General features: G+C 29.9%; 1 protein-coding gene across 2 annotated transcripts in view; it reads left to right on the forward strand.

Moving 5' to 3' along the window:
• Positions 1-21,791, forward strand: part of LOC129960322 (voltage-dependent calcium channel subunit alpha-2/delta-3-like) — a 401,899-nt gene extending 380,108 nt beyond the window's left edge. The window contains exons 34-39 of one of the 2 annotated variants that reach the window (XM_056073687.1): positions 2,776-2,851; positions 7,121-7,173; positions 9,105-9,160; positions 11,782-11,950; positions 17,362-17,575; positions 19,199-21,791. In XM_056073687.1, the coding sequence (XP_055929662.1) occupies positions 2,776-2,851; positions 7,121-7,173; positions 9,105-9,160; positions 11,782-11,950; positions 17,362-17,575; positions 19,199-19,291 (661 nt within the window). In that variant the 3' untranslated portion in view covers positions 19,292-21,791. Of the gene's footprint in view, positions 1-2,775; positions 2,852-7,120; positions 7,174-9,104; positions 9,161-11,781; positions 11,951-17,361; positions 17,576-19,198 lie in introns of those variants that run through there. The other variant, XR_008783575.1, reaches the window with a different exon arrangement.
• The last annotated feature ends 1,312 nt before the right edge of the window (positions 21,792-23,103 follow it).

Genomic DNA, 23,103 nt, shown 5'->3' on the forward strand with positions numbered 1-23,103 from the left:
CTTCAATAATAATTTTCAGAATTACTATATTTGGTGAGAAAGAGACAAAAATAATCAAATTTGATAATCGCACTTTATTCTTAAGTCGAGCTGAAATTTCTCCATAAAATTATTTATAAAAGTTATAAAAGCGTCTCTGGGTTTAAAAGGTAAGATTATCAGGCTGATTTATTTATTATGTAGGCAAATTTCAACTTCACAAACTCAATTTCATTCTTTTTATCATCATGTTTTTTTAAAACATCTGCTTTTCTTGAATCCTAACAATCGTATCTCAGAAATGAGCAGCGTTACAAATGATAGTCCACAAGGACTGAAATACACATTCAAAATGTAATGCTTTTTATCTTTTATTCGTCAAAATGTCTTAAACGTAATCTTAGATATTCCATATTTCGATAATGCAACACTATTTATCTCTTCTGAAAATATTATTTATAGATATTAATGAATGCCTGAAGATATTATAAAATAATCATTAGCTTATTGACTTAAAATAAATATATGTATAGAAAATATTTTTTTAAAAATCTATGCTAATAAAAATATCTAATGAAATGGAAATAAAATTAACTTTTAGATTACAAAGGGGTGGAATCTCGCATCAACTTTGTAAAACAAGGAAACTGGAAAGTGCCGTCTTCTTAAAGATTTGTTATCCTTCTCGGCCTCCCATGAAATGCTAATTCTTATCTTTCCTCATTATTCATAATTATTTTCATCACACACAGAGTAACATAAAAGGAAACGGAATACAGTTATCTTTAGTAATATTAGAGAACAGACAAATAAGTTCCGTTGAAGGAGTCAAATCCGAATGATTTCGTGTTTGTTGTCTTCTCCAATCTGTACAGATAAGAAAATTTTCTTTTGGTCCAGGATCTGTACCATTTGTATTAGGAGTGATTAAGAAATGTAAATTAAGCATTCCTTTCGTTCTGATTTTAAAGCGACATGATTAGGAGTCACAATAAGCTAATGGAAGAAGGGAAGGCGAAAAGTAGGAGAGATTAAGAAAGGCAAGGATCTTTATCATTTGCAGTATGTTCGAATGAAAAATACACTCTTCCCAATCTGGGAATATCATTTTTTATGAGAATTAAATAATTTCGATAAAGCCCTGTACTGAAGACATCCTTACAGCACGAGTATTTGACCTTTGTCATTTTTCTCTTAGAGATATCGCGCGATTAACGTTCAGTTTTCAAACTTAAATTCTGCTTATATTTTATTTACACTTTCACAAATAAAGTCTTTAAAGCGAGAATGTCATACAAAAAGTTTTGAAATCAATGTAGTGGCTATATCTAGCTCCTAACTCCTTTGCTCCTCGCTTAAAACTCCTTTTGTTGTTTTCGATCCTTTGAGAATGTCTTTTTTAAGATCTCCACTCTGAATACATATTGCGCCAGCATGCAAATAGAGCGTAAAGTGTTCATAAAGAATTCGTTTTTAGTTATCAGTTCTTTAAAAGCAGCTGTTTCTAGGTTAGTTATTCTAGCAGTTGTTTTTAGGTTATTATCACTCTAGTTATTATATTAAATTGTATGAAGCATAAATCATTCATAGAGAGTTTTATCCAAATTTTACTATCCTGACGCATATTAATGGACTTTTACAAAGTACATCGTTTATTAGAGAGTACGCTTGAATGTTTTCTTTTTTAGGAGTTAATATCCTACAAAAAACACATTCGTATTGCAATTTCGATTTCTGTTATGGTACGAAAATATTAATCTGCTCCCTAAAGTTCATACTGATTTTCTATAATAGTGTAAAAAGTCCTATAATGGTATATGATCAAAATTAATAGCTATCTTAAAATTAATTTAAAAATAATAGTTATAATAATATAATTTATCGTAAAATACAAAAAAAAAATTAAAAGATTTCAATATCATAACCATTCTCGGGGGATCCTTTATTTCCGTTTTTCTGAATTGAAATTTCTATTGTAAGAAATATTAATTTTGGATTCATACTCTTATTCAAAGAATCAAAGTAAGACTATACCTATCTACGAAAAGTGCTTTATGATTAAAGAAACGTGAATCGAAAGATTTGTGAAAATATAACCAACTTCATGAAATGTTTCTCCGTTGCTGATATTTTAATACAAATTTAATTTCGTCATTTCTTGTAAGGTTTTCGAATTTTATGAGTTTCCTTTGAGACTGAGTTAAAGTTTAAATATCAATATTCGGTTACGGTGTTTTGTGTCTTATAAAAAAAACTTACAAAATTCCACAAACTATAAGAAGTTAGAGGGTGTGGTAATTTTTATAGCAGAATAATGTTTTATCACTTGGGGACAATTTTGAAATTTTGACACAAATCTTTAAGCACAGAAGTTTGTACCTTACAGATGCCATAATTATTAGTTATAATCATGAAAGGTTTTAACACCTCAAATCAGAATGAAAATGACACTTAATGCATTTAGATAGAAAATTTGTTTTAAATTCAAAACCGAAATAAAACTGCCAACAAAAATGGAAATAAAATTTAAATGAGTCGTATATCGAATTGATTGACAATATGAAGAGACAGATTTTATGTCGACATTTATTATTAAAAGAAAACACACAAAAAACTAAATTAGATACTTAAACAGAAAAAATTAGAATCAGCAAAAAGGAATGTGCGGTATATTTCTTTCTTGTTTATTTGTTTGCTTAGAAAAATCTAATATAATACTTCAAACTGTCAAATGAAGTTTATATATGCCAATTTAAATGCAAAAACTCTTTTATTTGATTTTTTTTTTCTTTCTAGAATTCGAATGTACGATTACCAGGCTATATGCATTGATCTCATTATACCATCTGGACCTGCTAGTTTTCTCAGAACGGTAAGTTATTTAAAGACAATATTTTACTATCATTTTTGTCGTTATTGAAATTACAGTAATGTGTTTAGAATTTGTTACTGAACGATATTAAAAAGCCAGGTTTCCAAAATATTTTTTATTTTGTGTGTCATATAGATAACAAAATAATAAAGAATTATTCTCTTTATCCATTTTAACGCTCTGAAAGTATACTCAAGTGATATTAATATTCTGAAGAAATTCATCAAGGAATCTCTTTCTCGTATACAAATTATAGAGAAAGTATTGTAATCGTCAACAATTTAGAGCCCAAAATTTTGACGAATTTCAACGTTTTAGAAGTCTTTGAGTTCGAAAACATTTTCATTTTTGGAAAGTGTCTGTCTTCTCTCTATCCGTCTGTCTCTGACAAATGTAATTCAAAAACGTTTCAAGCTAGACGGATGAAATTTGGTATATAGTCTTTACACCAAATGTGTACATTTCTGTTCAGATTTTGAATTAAATCTATTCAGAGGAAGTCTTTCTGTCCGGTTGTTTGGATATACGTTAATATGATAACTACAAAATGGAGAGATCTAGATGAGCAAAATTTGATACACAGATTTAAATATCCATATTGTAGACACCTATCAAATGTTGAGCAAACTCCAACGACGCGTTGACTATCTGTCGGTCTGTAATTTATCAAATGTTGAGTAAAATCCAATAAGGTATTGGCCATCTGTCGGTCTGTAATTTCACAAGAATGTAAACGTGATAACACAAAAACGCGATGACTTAATTATATCAAATTTAATCTAGGAGTTTGTGACTACGAGTGTAGTTGTGCAAAAAAATTTTTCAATCAATGGGGAATAACGCGTCTAAAGCATAAATTCGATTTTCAGATATTAATAACCGCATTCCAGGGATCAATCGCCAAGGATCACACGATAGATTAGGTAAAAAGGCTAAATTCACACTAAAGGTTAATATTCCATAACTGTTATGCATCAATGCCATGCAAAGCGTTTTTTGGGATAACATCTTTATTAAAGAGTATGCGAGAAACGTTTGGGGAGACAATTGTCCATGGTTTAAGAATTAAAAACTACTTAATGGTTAACATTCATTATTATCTTATATACAATGACAATACCCTTTCATTGATTCGCTTTAAATTCTAAGCAGCTTCTTTCTCATGTTACTTATTTTTACTTTCTCCTGTGCGAAGTATTAAAGAGGAAATATTGTAACTGTCAAAACTTAAACCTTGTGATTTTGACGAATTTCCGCGTTTCAGATCTTCCCGAGTCCAAAAAACACATTTTTGGAATAATGTGTATCTATCTTTGAACGCGATAACTTAAAAAAGCTTTTGATGTAAAGATGAGTCATGTAAAAAAAGTTTCGAAAACTATACCATACTTAAAGCAGACATGATAATAACAAGTGCTCTCAGTCTCCTTTAAAACTATTTCGTCAAGATTCGATGAAAAAAGTCACAAACTTGTAGAAATAGCTTTCATGCTCTTTTTCAGCAAGTGTAGAAGATCAGAACCAATTAATTGGTTTTACGTAAGCTATTTGCAACAAAAAAGGAGAAAAAATTACTTTCATAGATACGTAATCGAGACATCGAATACGAATGAGATTAGTTAAAAAAAATTAAATTACCATTCACGATGCAATTGATAGTACAGAATTCCATTCAACTGCGTTGATAAGGTACGAAAAATACACCCCTTGGCTTTAAATTGTGTTCTTGAATGTTTCTTTTAATTCTGAAATTTATCGTATTTTGGATGTTATAAATTTTGTTTCATTTCCCTGTTCTCTTATGAAAGGAATAAAATGCCACAGAACGAGCAATCTTTGGTTTGTTTAATGATGTTTCGGAAAGAGAAAAGATTGTTACAACATTTAACTTTTTTTCCTTCTTTTACTCCATGTTGAAACATTACAATATAGACAATGAATTCTAATTTCTATATTTTACTTCTCAACTAGACAATAAAACAGATTATGGGATCATTTTGCAAGTTGTAGAAAGCCTTTATATATGATGGGGACAAAATAAGTAAAGCTAGGATTGAATTTATAGTCAAGAAGGAACTATTTACTAAATGCCAGAAGATAGCTAAGTATTGAATTAATGGAGGAGGAATGAATTACCAACTTGACCTGAGTAAGTTATCGGCATTTAACTCCGATTTGAAACCCCCTCGAAACGAAGAGAAAAATATTGGTATATTCTTCAATAATAGCTACTTTGAATCAGTTATATTAATGTATCATTTTTAAGTAACCCGAAGGCTATTTTGGGACGGAACTCGCAAATTTGAACCTTAATAAGATGAAAAGAATAATCCCTTTTGTTGGTACCTTCTCTTCAGACTTCCGCACCAAACTAATAGAAGATATTTGACCTTTGATGTTAGGCTTAACATTTGCCAGATCTGCATGCATGATGATAATTTTTTGGAATCGTTGATGATAGTTTTGCACCTGGAACTTTATGGTTCCGAAAACGAAACATAACCAACAGGCAACAATGGCTCCTTTCTGCTAACGGACTTAATGTTTTTATAAAGGGAACTATTTTACAAGAAATAAAGAGACGGCAGCGATATGTGTCAGCCGGTTATTTAATTTTTAATAAATTAGCACAAGTCTAAGATCAAATCTTTTACGGATTACCAACAATGGGGAGTTGTTAGCTGCCTCCTCAAGTACCAATGAAGATTGTCAGAGTATTTATTCAGTTTTTGGGATTCTGACAAATTTAGAGGCTGCTGAAAGAAGTAAGTAGACCAACTGCATGCTGCATTTCGTAGAGGAGTTCAATTTTTCGCAAAATATGCACACACGTTACTATTTTTAGGTAGTTCTTTAAGTCAATTTGCTATAACATCGTGTCATAATTAGTACCACTGTTTATAGCCATATATCTCTCTTTGTTGGGTATACCTCTTTCCATGTATAGTTCCCTTTTGCAAATATTTTAATCACTCTCTTAATTGGCTGAATAACTGAATATACAGGCTATAGGACTAAAAAGGAAATTCAACATTAATTTAAATATTGAGGTAGATGCTTTATAGGAATGCATAGTTAAAGGGAATTAGCAGTGCAGTTGGTCGATGAAAGTATTTCTTTGTCTTGTTGATCTTAAATCGACCTTTCTTTGCATCATTTACTTCTAGACCGTGTATTCCTCTTTTTAAATAGCGACAGTGACTGAGGTACACATGATTGAAATTCAGCTTTGGGAGTCGTTTCAGTCTAGTGAAGATTGATATCCATCTTTTATCTCACGGATCTCAAGCGATATTTTTCTTAATGATCTTTGTCAACACCTACTCATTTCTTGCGGTTTCAAATTTGCTTCGAATTTTCAATATTCTCTTTTGATATGTTGACTGCCAAATCTGCTTTGCAGATATCTGCCGATCCTAAATTATTGCGTGGTTAACAGACACTGTATTAAGGTCCTTAAAATTCAAAATTTTAAATATAAAGTATTGAATTTAATGGTGAGGAAAGAATCAAGAATTAACATTCTATTTTTGTCGGAATATATATCTAATATTTACCTACATATTTTGAGTTACGCTGAATGCCCACTTGAACTGTTATATGTTATAAAAATTATATTTATAAGTATCTGGGAATAAAACTTAAGGGCCTCATATTTGATTAAAAAAAGGACTTTCAAAAAGATATATGATGCACAACTTAGATTAATGATAGTTTACTCTAAAAAATATAATTTGAAGCACAATATTATTATTTATTTATTGCTTTGTGTCAAAAAAATTTTAATAATGCTTTAAAACTAAAAGTGGTAAAAGAATGAGAACCCTCCAAAAAATTTAAATGCTATTTTTCAAGGTGAAGCATCCAATGGGCAATGCTTTATAATATTGTGAACATGAAAAGTTGGTGGTATTCCTCAAGGTACTTTAAAAGAACATACATATAAAGGGGCCGTTTATGTGAAGAATTTTTTGCGATTTTTCAAAATTTCGCATTTAGTATTTACAACTTTTATCACCTTTAGCTCTGAACTAATAATAAAACCTTTTTCTTCTTGCATGTATGTAGCTATTTTGATTCTGAATTTTTTTCCAAAACTTCAGGCTTTATTTTGAAAACGCGATTACGGATTCACGATTCAAAGTACTGTCTATAGCTAGTTACTACTTTTCCCCATCTGTTTGGCAATTTTCGAATACCATCTCGAATATATAAAAACGATATGTGTAAAATCATACTCATTAATTTTTGATTTTCCTACTTTTCCAGCCCCTGCGTCATGTAATAAATATTGCTCAATGGATTTGGAGCAAGTTAGTTATGTAAGTAAATTCTTCTTCATTTCTCTTTTTTTCCCTCCCTTTTTCATTGAGCTTAGATGTATTCTGTCATGATGATGAAATCATAATCTTAAATATTAATGAAATGCTCAGTTCTTTGGAAAAAAAATAGCAAATGAACAACTGAAAAATCTGCATTTTACTTGATAATTCAAACGTATTAGAGTTGTAGATTTTAAAAAGAGACAGAGATAATTTGATTTATTCTTTGTTCTGAATTAAAATATTAAAAGTTTTCTTAATTTGGGTATTCCAATAGAAATAAACATGAAAAATAGTTATTATATTTAATATTACATTAATTATACGTCTAATTGTGAATTAAAAGTAAGAAGTACTCCATAATATTTTGAATATTATAGTTTTTTTTTCTGTTTAAAAGTGCATTATATGTGCAAAAATTATATAAGTTTTTTTGTATGACTACGTCTTTCATATTGTTCAATTTTTGTTGATGTTTCTTATAAAATTAAGAATTGTGTTTGAAATAGGTGAACAACTTTGCTTCTGAACCGTTTTTCTCCAAAACTTGAGGCTTTATTTTGGAAAAGTGATTAAGGATTCATGTTTCAAAATACTGTCCATCGCTAGCTACTACTTTTCCCCATCTGTGTGGCAATTGTCTAATACCATTCCGAAAACATGATGCGTCTTTTGATGTAAGCCAAGAATTGATCCATTTTTTGGACTTCTTTATAAGAGCGGAAATGTTGATCAGGAGGCTGTGTGCCATTGATCGAAACAAATAGATGTCGGAAGGAACAACATCTAGAGAGTATGGCGGAAGGGGTAAGACCTCGCATTTTTCGTTTCCAAGAATACCTTAGAGATTGGTCTTGAGACATGTGGCCGAACATTGTCATGTTGGAGTCGTGTCTCTCTTAGTGTCGCCGCTCAACAACGTACTTTGTCGTGTCTCTCTTAGTGCTGTCGCTTTTTCTCCTTCAATGCTCGGCTCAAGCACATCAATTGCATTTGATACCGATCCCTTGTGATAGTTTCACTGGATTTCAACTTCTGATAATATATCACACCAAGTTGGTCTCATTAAATGCAGAGCATAACTCAGGCACCATAAGTATTCGCCCTGGCCGTCGACTTGAAGATATCTCCAGACATTTCCCATGGTTTTCTGAGCTTGGGAGTGCCATAGTTGGCTCTAATTTTAGCCAACAGTCACAATGTGATGTAGAAACCCCTTCCGATTCTGTCTTTGAAGTAGTTGTTCACAAACAAAAAAACGCCGTTCAACATCCGTAGGCTTTAACTCGTACAGAATCAAATTTATTTCATGTTTCTTACGTGTTTTCATCAAGTAATCTCTCCAGTTCGTAATCTTCGAAAAAATTTTCTCCCACTGCCATGCTGGTCCTCGACATCAAAATCACCGATCTTGAAGCGTTGAACTCCATTATGACATGTTACTTCACTAACGGACTCATCGCAAGAACTTGAATGCATATGATGCGTCTCTCAGAAGCATGTTTTCTTCAAATGGAAGCAGAAAATTAAAACTTTCGCAAATGAGGAGAGTTTGACTTGAAAACTGGCATATTCTATCGAGAATAAATATATAATGCAAACACAAATTCATTAATGTGGTGCTGCCTGTAAATTGGCAGATCTCCAAACTTATATTGTCAACTTTTTGATCAGCACTTATGGCTGAATCCATCTATCATAAACCGGCGGAAGCAAAGTTGTACAGCTAATATCATACAAAAGAAATTTCTATTTTTACAGTTTAAATTCTATATCATAATATAATAATAATTTCAAAAAAGAAATATTCTACACTGTTTTAAGCTGTTATTTTGTATTCTAAAGGCACAGTCCACTTTTCGCTGATCTGTATATTTACTCAGCTATATTATTTTTAATGCATATTATTAACAAGATTATATGTTTTTCAGGTACTTCGTGCAAACAAATGTTTTGCCATGGTTCTCGGATTATGTTTATGCTTCAGGTACAGTAGAAAATTATTTATTTTTACTAATTTTAATTTAAAAAAATTCATCTGCATATCATGCTTATTCTCTCCAGATATCAACTTTAATGTATAAAGTTAAACACTTTCTATATACGTAGCTCATATATATTCAGACGTATTTCTAAATTAAGAAAAGTGTTAGCCTTTCAAAGTTTACTTTTTACTGCGTGATGATCAGATGAACTTACAGTAAAAGGACGGCTCTTAACCTGCGGCTGATAAGAGAAAACTTCCTTATAACCAAGAAGGTCGTCAAGTTTCAATTGAAGAAAAAGTAATTCAATGAAATCAAATGATCGGATCGTTTTACGTGTTCAATTCTAAACAAATCCTAGAATCGAAAAAAAAAAAAATATGCATATACATGGCATATCTTCTCTTGCTGATTTGTGTGTGTGTGTGTGTGTGTGTGTGTGTGTGTGTGTGTGTGTGTGTGTGCGTGCGTGCGTGTGTGTGTGTGCGTGTGTGTGTTTGTATGTGCGTGCGTGCGTGCTGTAAATTAGCACCTTTAATGTATCTGCAAATATATTTTCAAATATCGTGTTAAACTTTCTGAAAATTATGATTTTTAATCTTGAGTTTTCTCAATTTCATTAAGGTTAGTAATCAGAAGAAAAGTAATGATCTGAATAAATTTCCTGATGCAAAAACAGTAAATACTTCATTATCCAAAATGAATGGATAATTTGAAATCCTGAATGACAAAAATCCCGGATCAAACATTATATATACGAAATTGAAAGAGTAGTTACAGTATTTAAAAAGTTAGAGTTCACTTATTTATTACTGATGAAACGCGACAGTAAAGACGTCTACTTCTTCTTTTTACCACCCTTTCAAAAGATAGTTAAAATTGTAAGTGCAATTATTATTTTCTTGGTGCCCTAATTAATCAAGAAGAACTTCGTTGTGTGTTAACTGATCCAATACGAGATATTCGCCTTTTTTCTAGTATAAGTTCGATTTACATAGTCTCATAATACATTTTACGATTTCGTCGTCATTCAGTATTTCATGTACTTCTTAGTTATTGTCTTTGCTTAACAAGTCAACTACTTCCTTATAAACATTTTCGCATTCATACATGCCTTGTAAAATATTCAAGACTGGAAATACAGATTCATAAAATCTTCTAAATCTAGAAATTTCTCATTACTTTGAGGTAATTTTTTCATCTTTCTTAAGCTAATTTTTAAGTGTTTAACTATGTTTCCTGAATAATCCGCTATTCTGTTTATTAACAGTCTAACATAGCTAAAAACTGAAGAAAAAAAGCGTAACCCACCTTAATTTCAAAGATGGAAATAAGAGATATTTAAATGCTATAGTTTAATTTTTTCTAAATTTTAAGATATTCGTTAGTAAAAAAAACATAAAAATATAGATTCAAAAAGTAACAATTCAAGTTCATGATGCAGTTGGCACCTTTTAGCTTAATTGGTTGTGAAGCTAACTCTTCGACACATTGAACTGGTCAATAAATCAAGCATTCTAGACTGGAGTGATGCTGAAAATGTGACATTAATTAAATATAGTTTCGCCATCCGAAAGCCTAAGATTTTCACTGACTAGAAAGAGAGGTTCAATTTTAATTTGCATTCTTTAAAATTGAATAAAAGTGTAGAATGAAAAAAAAAATGGTTTTACAAATTACCATTTTCAAAATTGTATCGTTGCTTTTTTTTTTTTTTTTTTGTTTAGATATCAACACTATAAATATTTTCTAATTTTTAGGTTAATTCTCAGTTTTTGTAATCAATAATAGACTGGAATTAGATTCTGACTAATCCAAATTTGAGTAATACAAATTGACTAATACAAATTTGTATTGTATCAATCAATCAGACATGTTATGATCTATTTTCAAAATTTATGTTTTAAGTAGTAATACAAAAAGTAAAATTCAAGTATTCTCAATTATGAAAAGCTAATTTTTTCATAAAAAGTCTTAAAATTTAATATAAACAGCAATTATGATTATTTCTAAGAAACGTATAAATTCTAATATAGTGGTTAATAGTATCTGCTACAAAGAAGCGCTTCGCTAAAATAACCTCATAGCATTCTAATTTGGTTCATTAGGGCAAAGCATTTTTGAGTCATCCCGATATCATATGTTGGAATTTCGTAAATAATTGGATTGTTTTACTTTATAAAGTTAGGTGACGAGTCAAAATAACATAAAGGGAAATTAATTATCATCAAGTACGTAGTAACCCAGTGCTAGAGTTGTTTATTTGGTACAAAAAGTGTACCACCGTGGAAACTTTTGTATTAGCATTTTCTGAATCAGTCTTAATTAATAAATTACCCCAGTAACCTGGGATCGCTTATAAGGTTCGAGATATTTAATTTCGGCGCGACAGGTTAAAGTTAATAAAATGCGCGGGAAGGTCAAGTCAATGGTTCAAAAAACAGTAGGGAGTAAAGTGTTTCCATCTTCGGTTCTACTAAGCTTCCGGTTTCCGCATTTACTAATCAATTCACAGCAGTGGGTTCTAAGGAATGGTATCAAAGCATTTGCCTTAGAATGCCTTTTAACAGTTAGTAAGCTTTAATGGAATCATTTATATTTTTATTTCTTTTCCCGCTGACAGATTACTACGAGGATGAACAAGGTAATGATGGCAAGGCCGCTCGCCAAAACAAGACCAGGGCACGACCATGCGACAAAGAATTTACATTGTATGAAATGCGACCCACCGATGCTTGGGGACAAACAAAAGGCGTCATTCCTAACTGCAGTTCGATTGAAGATTGTGATAAGTAAGCAGACTTAATTTAACAGCACCTTTTCAAATATTTTTAATAAAACAATGACTATAACTTACCAATGAGAAGCATAACATTATTGCCCTTATGGAAGTTAAAATGTTCTTTTTTTTGTGGTTTTATTTTTTCTTCTTAATCATTGATGCACTCAAGGTAAATTAAACTATGGTTAAGAGTACATTAATGTAAAAAAGTTATTCAACTTCTTCCAAACAGCGCTTTGTTTCCTTCACTACACGCCTTAGAATGCACCTAGGATTTTGTTTTAAGCAAATGCATCCATTTTTTTTCAGTGTGAGCGAAATACTTCAAAACTATTTCATGTTTTCGAAGGTGTTTGTTTCAACCACTCGCAAATGAAATATCTGCGAAATCTCTCTTTTCTTAAAGCTAGGATAGAAACTTCACTGCTGTTTCTCTTCAATGGAAACATGAAGACAATAAGACACCTACTCTAAGATTAGTTCATCTTGCACATATTGACTAATTTCATGAACATAGAAATAAAATATAAAAACAATGTGTATTTATTAAAAAAATTATATTTTCAAACAAATATATTTACTCCTTTATTTACAAGTTCCAATATAAAGGGAACCCTCTTAAATCAGCTATCACATTTGCTACCATCTTTAATTTCATTGTTTCAATTAATATGTTGAAAAGTTTCTACTGCTGGCTCTTGAAGAGCTAAATGTCTTCCTAAGAATCAATTTGATTAGTATATGAAGTTAATTTGAAAAATCGTCAACTGAACTGAAGAAGCTACTCTCTACTTGGATGATGCACAATCATTTACTGATTCGTGCTATGTAGACAATATAGGTAAAAGAAGAAAAGGAAACTCTTTCTGTAGCTACGGGCATCAGTTGGAGTTGGTGGATGACACCATTATTCTATATTTCCATTCCAGGGGAAACTCATGGCTCACTGTTTATATAGTTTATTTTTTTGACATTCCAAAATGATTCTGCTTTGTTAGCTAGAAATAATATTTTTATAAAATAGAAAATTCCTAAGTTTCCGATCCCTTCCTAAATATTTCATTAACTGTAAGAAAGCAACTAGATAAGTAACCACACTAATTTGTAAGAAAGTTCGCATGCTTCTTTTTTATTAATTTTAATTTTTTATTTATTCTGTATTTTAATAACTGTTCAAGCTATTACTGTTTTTTCTAATTATTCAAAGATAAACCAGCTGTTTTCAGAAATGGAAGTAGGTTTTTTCGGTGTAAGAAGACATACATAACTTCGTTATAAATGTTACTATATTATATATATATATATATATATATATATATATATATATATATATATATATATATATATATATAATGATATTTTAAACTCTTAATTTAGACCATAGTAAAATACTCTCTTATTTCGTGATCCAATTCCACTTTCGGTTTAATTAATTCCTCTATAAAAAATAATGCGCCATCAGAACTACGTATCAAAAGAAAGTGATATCTTCTGTATCCTTGAAAAGGTGTCAAAGGTCACCACATTGGCGAGTGGCCAGAAATCCTAGGTTATATAAGACTAGTGATCATTTGTTCGGCCCTTCTTCGCTCCTTTTTTGCCTTCTGCTTTTTGTGCCGGGCTGCGCCTTTTTGTAAAAATCATGCCTGCCACTCGGAATAGAATAAAACGAAATTAAAATTACAACGTCTCGTCTATGTCTTCAAACCTGCCTTATATTCAACCAAATAATGTTACATATTATTTAGCCGACAGGATTCGAGAAGCCATTATATATATATATATATATATATATATATATATATATATATATATATATATATATATATATATATATCGCAGGTTTATTCCTTATAAATGTTCTATAATTTGTAGGGGAGGTCAGGTTGCACAGATGACTTATTTTGACAAAGCAATGCCAACATCAAATCACCGTGAATAACTGCCAGAAAGTAACTCTGGGACATTTTCTTTAAGCATATTATTTAACAGATCCTTCGTGAAACCATGTGGTTGTATATATGAGCCATGAATGCGATCTCCCACAATGTCAATCTAAACGATTGATATTGAAGTATTGTTGAACACCATGTTACCTGATTGCTCGAAGTGTTTAACATGCCCATGAGTGTCAATTATGTGCAATGGCTACAATATCACCTAAACTATAAAAAGCAATTATCGCCATGTTCTTTACTGTTACAGCGATCTCTCTAGCAATCCTATGTTTTGTTTGTGTCTCTATGTTCCAATGTTAATTTTTCTTGTGGTTATTTGGTTCTTATTCTCCCTGAAAGTTATTAAGCAGTCATTCTGAAATCTTTCTAAGACTTTTAAATAAGAAACAAAATTGTTATAAGTGCGACGTACATCTGTTCACTTTATATACGAGAAGAAATATATTGATCAAAATTTACAATTTTAATTCAATTTTCCTTCATTGAAAGAAAGAAGGATACTTTTTAAAAATAACTAATATTATAAACTCTGAGAACAGTTTAACACACATCCTAATTAAAAACCATGGAAACTATTGAAAGTAAAATAAATATTTATAAAAACTCCTACTTGAGAAACTGCAGTTAAGAAAATAATGATTAATCGTCAGACATCCAATTTTTCATGCTTGATTTAACGCAGACCATTTAACCCAGTATCGAAAATGTTACCGTAGCGATCAATCATTATTTTCTTAACTGCAATTTCTCAAGTAAAAGTTTTTTATAAATATTTGTTTTATTTCAAATAGTCCCCATGATTATTAATTAGGATGTGAGTTAAACTGTTCACACCGAGGGCTGATATTATGAAATTTCTGAGCAGTTTGTATCAAGTCACTTTCATTTAAATGTCCAATTCACTAAACATCGAATAAGTTCTGTTTAATATAATTAGGCTTAAGATTAACGTAAGGCCTTAAGAAAAGAAAATAGAACAGTCTTGAAATTCCCGTAAAGTTTCACTTTTTAATGTGTCTTGAGAAAATAATAGTAAAATCTTTCTAGAATGTTTTTAAATGGGGTATTTAAATGGCAGTTCCTAATTTTTCATTTACATCATAGTTATAGAAAAAAAATTTAATTAATTTTCATGTGAATTTATTTTTTGTTGGCTACAAACAACTGGCGACTTAAAATTCAGGATTTGACTTCATATTTTTAACCTTCTTCTTTTTAATCATGGAATTTCGCAATTTGATTTTTTACTCACTGCCTGATGTGTTAAAATTTTAAAATTCCGTACATCTTTGTAATAGTATAAAAGTTTAATATTTTCATAATTTAATCATCAGTTAATTAATAAATCAATTAAATTTTACTTCTAAATCAGAATTTACTTCTAAATCTACAAGTGAATTTTAGAAGTGATTATCAGAATAATTGTAGTAATCATATTTTAAAAAAAAAAATTCTTCAATCTGGTATTTGATATATTTCAAAGCTTTTAAAAGCACAGTTTCGTAATAACTGTTCTGAAATATAAATCTAATATCTGGAAATTAAAGCAAAAATTGTAAAAATGGAAGGCGATCAGAACTATATTATAAAGAAATTAAGAAGCTAAACTAACTAAATTCCAGTTTACTACAGAGATTTTATCATTTTCTTTGATTTAACTCCAAATTTTTGATACAAAAAAATTGCTCAGTACATTTTAAGGCACTTGTAAAAGCGTACTCTCCAAACAAAATTTATTTTCATTACAAAGTTTTGATTTAACTCATTTGTATATGATGAAACCTCTAATTTGTGCGTCGAATTATTGTATATTTGATATTTAAATTTATAATTATAACAAGATTTTTATTCAGCTTGGCCACCATATTTTTTTGTCATTTAAATTAATCATCTTAAGTATTCATCATTTTCTCATATGGATTTAAATTACAAAAAATGTATAGTTATTGCAATGCTTTTATTGTCATGTAATTAGATGGTTAAATATATTCATTGATGACAGGATTAAATTAATTTGTATTTCATATAACTAGTTAAACAGCCAATTTCTTTATAAAAAAATAAAGATAAAAGTAAAAGACTATAGAACAAATGTGGTTTTGTTGCGTATTACAGTTAGAAAATAATTTATTTCAAGAAATGACTTTGACACTCTTAAAAATCATGTAATTGAAAAGATTTATTCAGACTGGTAAATTTATAAGAAAGAATATTCTCTCAAAAATTTGTTACTAAAGAAATATGTATCTACTGGGAATGAACAGTAAATCAAATATATGTTCTTTTACAAAAGTAACCAATCTAAAGTAAGAAAATAGTTTGAAAACGAAACTAAAATGAAAACAAAACAAAACAGTTTCGAAATCGCAACAAAAATTTATTACCTATTCAAACAAAACTAAAAAAGGAAAAGGAAAGAAACTTCATAGTATTTAGAGAGTGCAACTGCAGCTACTTCTAAAACACAGATGAATTGATACAAAAGTATTGAAATCAAGTTAATAGGTAAATCATATAAACCAAAAAAAAGTTAAACCAAATAAAAACGAATCCGGCCTGAAGACTTTTTCAAGGGTCACCCTCAGGATTCTTTTTTATTTGGTTTATTTATTTATTTATTTTTTTTTTTTTTTTTTTTTTTGGTTTATATGATTTTCCTGTTAACTTGATTTCAATACTTTTGTTCTTTTACAAAAGATACAATGTTTACAAAAATATTTTACATGCATTTCATAAGAAGGAAATTCGTATACACATGTAAAAGAATTTTATAAAAAGGTGTTTGCTTTGTCTTATATATATATACTACGGTATATGCTTATATAGTATATATGTTATGTGATTAATCGGTTAATATCAACAACAACCAATAAACATAATTAATTGGTTTATTATGTCGTCTGTTTATTATTAACAGGTACATTACAATGAATCCGATATTATTAATAATATCATATTATATATATATATATATATATATACACTATGTAACAAATGCTATTTCAAATATGTATTATTAATAATAATAAACAATATATTAATAGTAATAGGTGTACTATTTCAAGCACAAATAGTGTTTTTTTATTAAATCTAATCAATGCTCAAACAAATCAGCTAGAGCAAATGTCAAACTTTCTCGATGAAAAGTTTTTAAATAATAATTTTATATAGCTAGCTTAAGTAAATTCATCGAATTATAATATTATTAAACAGTTGCCAATACTTTATTAGCACTTTTAGCATCGGTGTTGTTGAACTTCAAGTATTGCAAGAATCACGGAAGAATGAGGCTTTAATTTATCATCTATTAATTGGAAACTATTTAATTACCTACCATGATACAAGTAAACTGTTTATATTCGATTCTACAGTTGACCTTCCGAAACCGATCGCAACAGAAGTAAATAAGAGGGTGTGTATATAAAATATGAAAAATCTAAAGAATGTCCCCTCTTTCCTACAGGAATTACATCGTACAGATGGTTCCCTACACCAATTTAATGATGCTGGTCACGTATAGCGAGGAGTGTTCATGTGATAATAGCTCACTGACTGAATCCAATACACAACCCCTGGAGCTAGAAGAGGTGATTTATGATGAGGATGAAAGATGCTACAGAATGAGGAATGGTACACTCAGAAAATTGCCTGAACCATGCGTCCACCATCATCCAGAAGTAAGCACAGGTTTCTGTCGCATCAATTCAGGTTACATCAAATAATTTCGTTGCAACAACTCGTATCGGCAAACTCTTAAATTTCCATTTTTTTTATGTGAAAATCTACTTTTGTTCTGAATTATAGACATACGATTTCACTTGTGACAATTAGAAAAAACGGAGGCTAAAGCATTCTTTAGTTTTATTTGTAGTATTTCATAAATCAATGTTAAAAAGATTTAAAGGGAAAGGAAAGTATGAAACTATTTTCTGCATGTTTAATTTAGTTTATATCTATATTGACATACCTTTTTTGAAGCTATATGAGGGCTACCTTGGGACGCGTCAGACAACGAAGACGACAATTGTTGCGATATTTCTTCTCCAAATTTAACATTATACGAGCAAGAAAATCCTGTTTTATGCCACATACTCCAAATTTAATACATTTTAACCCTAAATTGCTCGGCTAAATCATATGTATATCACGTACCTTTCTATTTTAGATCAAATAACTTAATAATGAATGGATAAAATAATTTCACATTTTTGAATTCAGTTAAGAAAGTGCTTAAAATTTCTTAAAATCTTTTAACAATTGATTTAAGCATTTAAAATTAATTTTTGCAAATTATTTTTTCCAACTTCTTCATGCTCATTATATCGCATTTACATATACAGTTTTAAAATTTTAAAAATATACAATGAAGTGTTATATTTTAATAACGAGAATGTATTAAAACTTTTTAATTCTAGGTGCGATATTAATATTCGGAACTAAAAAAAACTATTTCATTATTCGCAAACAGATTATCATCAGTCATTATTTATAAAGTATCCTTTGTATAAAGCGAATTGTTGCGTATTAGACATTTAAAAAGTTTTAAACGGCTTTACAGTTACATTATCATTTTAATGAATTTTTAGACATGTTTTGACTGATTAAATAACTTACATACAACATTTTTATTTGATATAAAAAAATTTTAATAAAATTCCTTAAAATATTTTTAAATAATCAATTTTAATTAAAAATAATTCTTAAGAATTACTTATGAGCAGTAAATCCATGTTTGCGTTTTTCCTTTTTGTCCAAGGGGAAAATTGATTGTTTTGAATTACGTTGTTTGTAATTATTTATGCAAACTGGCCCAACTTCTTTGAAAAATAAAAATCGTGCAATATAAGTTTAAACTACGTATAGAAAATAAATTGCATAATTCTGTTTATGCAGAAAAGGAATCTTCTTTAACTGGGAACGGTAGGAATAAGTCTTTATATAAAATATCACATATCGAATTATTCACACGTAATATTTATTAGAACTTTATGCAAAATATCCATTCTAATCTTGGTCCAACATTTAATTTCTAAACAGTTAGAGATACGCCTTTTTCCAAATAAAATTGTATTGTATGAATGATTGTATGAAAAATTTTATTCTGAAATTTTGACTGTAGTATTTATTTATTGAAACAACACAAAATCTTCATATCATTTAAAGTATTTTTTCATTTGGAATTATATGGTTGTCTTGAACGTTTTTAAAATTGCATATAATACCACGATTAGAGTGGATATCCTCTGTAAAGTTCCACATACAGAATTATTAGCAGAGCTCATTCAATCTATTTTTTGCAGGAGGGCAGCATTGGTCAGCAGTGTGGACTGGGGTCCTTACTTCGTGCTTCCATTTACATAGTCGTGGGTGCCTTGCTCCTCCGTCTGCTATGAAAATTCCTGGCGTGGCCTTTGTAAAATCTCGCTAACACGACATATCGCAAATCACTCAGAGATTGCAATTACATGCCTCCTGGATTTGAATATCATATCCTTTGTGAAACCAAAAATGAAAAATTCTTAAAACACTCGTCAGTTGAAAAACAAGCAAAAAAAAATTCACAAATTAGCAGGACTGTTGCCGTCAACTCCATGGATTGGTTGTATCTGCAGAGACAGTGCCACATTCTCTTAAACAAAGGAAGAAAAAAATCTACCGGCTGATTTTGTAAGGCTATCTCACATTCTATGAGCAGGTTTCCTTTACCTCAAATTCAGCTTTCAGAAAGATTCCGATTCAATTTCCAAATCGATTTTTAAATTATGGGATCTCTTTTTTTCAGTGGAAATCATCGTTATTAATGCATATCATAGGCCACAATTCTCGATGGATGTATAGTTTGAAAATATACATACATATATATGTATATATATGGAGGAGGAAGTTGCTGCCAAAAACAGAACAACCGTTTCCTCTGATATCAATTACACATTGCTCATGTGTTTTGGTCTCTTAGCCTTCTTCAGTATTACTCACCAGCAGTTTTATACGTAGTTAAAATGCTTCTGTTAGTCGCAGGCGCATCTGGTGTATTTTTTTCCATGTTGCACCTTTAAGAGCACAACTGATTTTTTTTTTCACCAACTGCAATTCAGGCATAAATCTGATTTCTCAGATAAACTAAATAGAAACGTATCAATGTATTATTTCTCAATCCTTTTCCAAGCTTTTAAAACCTGCATATCGTTGTTGACGCTAAAGGTAAATACTTGACGCGAACTGACCAAGTTTGAACAAGTTTACCGAGTCCAAAGCTTTGCGTAGTAGTTAACGTTTGTTCCATTTGACCACGAATTCACTAATCGAGGATAAACATTTGTTAGTAATGTTTTGTGGTGTATTTGTTAAGTTTTTATGATAGTGTATAAAATATTCGATTATTGTAAGTAATTATATCATTCTTGTAAAACATCAAAATATCTTTAGTCATCTTAAGCAATCCAGCCTTGAGCAGATGTTTCTCTGGCTGTTGTATTTTATCAATTTCATTGAAATTAGGTGGTAGAATTAGGTAAAAAAAAAACTAATTATGCATACATTATGCGTCATATCATTCACAACCGATTGTAATGATGTGAAACATATCCCAAATTTTTAATATCAAAGCGATACGTCCAAAGATAAATTGTAGAGAGATTAATGAGTGGAATGATCTGTCGACGCACAAGTTAAGTATCTGCGCCACAGTTCTTACTTAATTATAACTAATCAGTCAACACTAGACCACTCTGTGCATATAAATGCTTAAAATACTACATCGTTTCTGAGGCACCCGCGTAATATTTTATTCTTTTCTTGGAGAAATTTAATGGAGTATGAAATTGTCACGGATCATATTGATAATATCCTTCATTAGTCATCCCTTTGCTGTTTACAAAACATTACTATTACATAAATTCCAAGAAAAGGAATATCCTTCAACCTGCTTAAAAAAGGAATTATTTTTCTAATTACTATTTCTTCTGCGTTGCTTTAAAACACTTTGAACAAAACAGGCATTGAGGAGAACTGAGAACAGTTTTAAGAAATCGTATCCAAAGAACTGCTATGCACAAACTAGTCAATTTGCATCGTTTATAAACTGTAATTCTTATATTTGCTGAATAGTAAATACTATTCTCAAAATGTTATTTATCTAATGTAATCTAGATTTTTTACTTTCTTTCGTTTTCAGTTACATTTAACTTATAAACACAATTTTTCGTTTCAATTTTTAGATATTAGTCTAAGTAAAGATTAGTAGATTTTTACTGTAAAACATTAAGTTATTTATTTTCCAATTTTGTTAGATGAAATAAATAAATATTAAATGTTTGCTGTTGTAATAAATATGAATATTGCTCGATACTTCCGCGATTAAGGAAATGTCTGACACATTAACTTTTCATATTTGAATAAAATTGTTTCTTTCCCTAAAGTAATGTTTTCAACTAAAAATTACACACATTGTTTTTCTAATAATGTCAGTGTAAAAATGGCTGTTGGTGATTTCATAAATGTAAAATAAATGTTTGCGAAATCATTAAGGTATATTTAAAACCCTAATGTCGGATATTCTGTTATTGTGAAAAGCATTCTACAAATACATGTATATGCACTTACCCAGTGCTTAAGTCATATCCTTGTTCTGTTATCTTTGTTTCTGCTGCAGTGCTTCTGCTGATATCTCTTGCGTGCCCGCTACGTTAATGTTCTTGATCGTACTAAGTCATATCGTGAACACGATGTTTAGTATTTTTAAATTTATTTTCAAATATATTTTCCTCCCAAAGCTGTTATTTTGTGACATAAAAAATGTGTTTCTTTTTATGCCTTTTATATGTTTCGGCGTAGCATCTCGAGTCTTTTTCATGAGATAAATCTAAAAAATAAAGGAATGTTTTCAAATTTTTATCTGAGTGTGTGTTTTCTTTCTTTTTCTTTAAATTTATAGCATATTTTTATATACTGCTGAAATAACTTGCGAGTAACCGCTTGTGGTAGGTAATAGGTCATTTGACACCTAAATGATGACCTAGTAGTAAGACATCTGTCACGACCAAAAGATTTCAGATTCTAAATCAGATTTCTACAATTATCTAACATGTATTTTCACTTGGGGCTTGTTAAATATGATATTAATCAATTGTTTTCTAGCTTGTTTTACATGGAAGTTTGGATTTCTGATCATAATAAAAACTACGAAGTCCGTTGCTTTATAACGGGATGTCAATGCATCTTAACTAAAGAGACAAATCCATCTTGCAAGTAATTTAAAATTATCAAGTACCTCAAACATTACTTATTAATTTGATTTTATAAGGACATTTATATTTAGAAGCATTTTGTGGCCAATAAGAGGTTTGTTTTTATTGTTGAAAAATAGTAATTCTATCAAAAGTCTACTGAGTATTGCGAAATGTTCAACTTCAAATGTAAACTTTGAAAATCTTACTTCCAAACCCTTTTTCGATATAGAAATTCAAAAGAAAATATTCGATTAATTATCATTTTAACATACTTTTATTAACTCGCTTTCTGCTCTGTCCGGCCCAAATTTTGCAATCGATTTTAAACTAACTTCCAGATGAGTTAGAGACTTTAAACATAGTTCAGGAGTGGATGACAATGTAATATAAATTCGCTATCTTGTCAGTCTGTCTATTTGTCTCTTCTGTGCAAATTTTGCAGCGATTAAAAACTTTCATTATCGACAGATGATGCTATGCCAAGTCATTAGCTCATTGGGTAGTTAGTTTAAAATCAATTGTAATTTCACACATATAAGACTAAAAAGCAGAAAATAGTTATTTAAATAAAAAGAATAATATACCATGTTTTTGAAACGGATTAAAGAGTATAAAATAATTTCACCTAGTCCCAAACAGATCTATAACATACAGATTCTAACCCCATTGTCCTAAAAATTTGCAATTGTGAATTTCAAAAATTTACAACCACAAATTTTCAGGACAATCTGTATGTGGTTATGATGTATGAGAATTTAAGAGAAAATATTTCTTACCTTTTAGACCATTTTAAAAATATGGTATATTAAAAAAAATTGTTGTCTGGCCAGTGATCAAAATTATGGAATTTTTATGTATCCCTTGCGTCCTTACAAATAAAGTCACTTGTACATTTTAAATACATTGGTTATTTTTTCTTAACTGACATTACACTTAGCTATCCATATCATGTCGATCTATCTCTCGAAATGCCACCA

The sequence above is a fragment of the Argiope bruennichi genome, chromosome X2, assembly GCF_947563725.1.
Source record: "Argiope bruennichi chromosome X2, qqArgBrue1.1, whole genome shotgun sequence".
NCBI classification, from domain to species: Eukaryota; Metazoa; Arthropoda; class Arachnida; order Araneae; family Araneidae; genus Argiope; species Argiope bruennichi.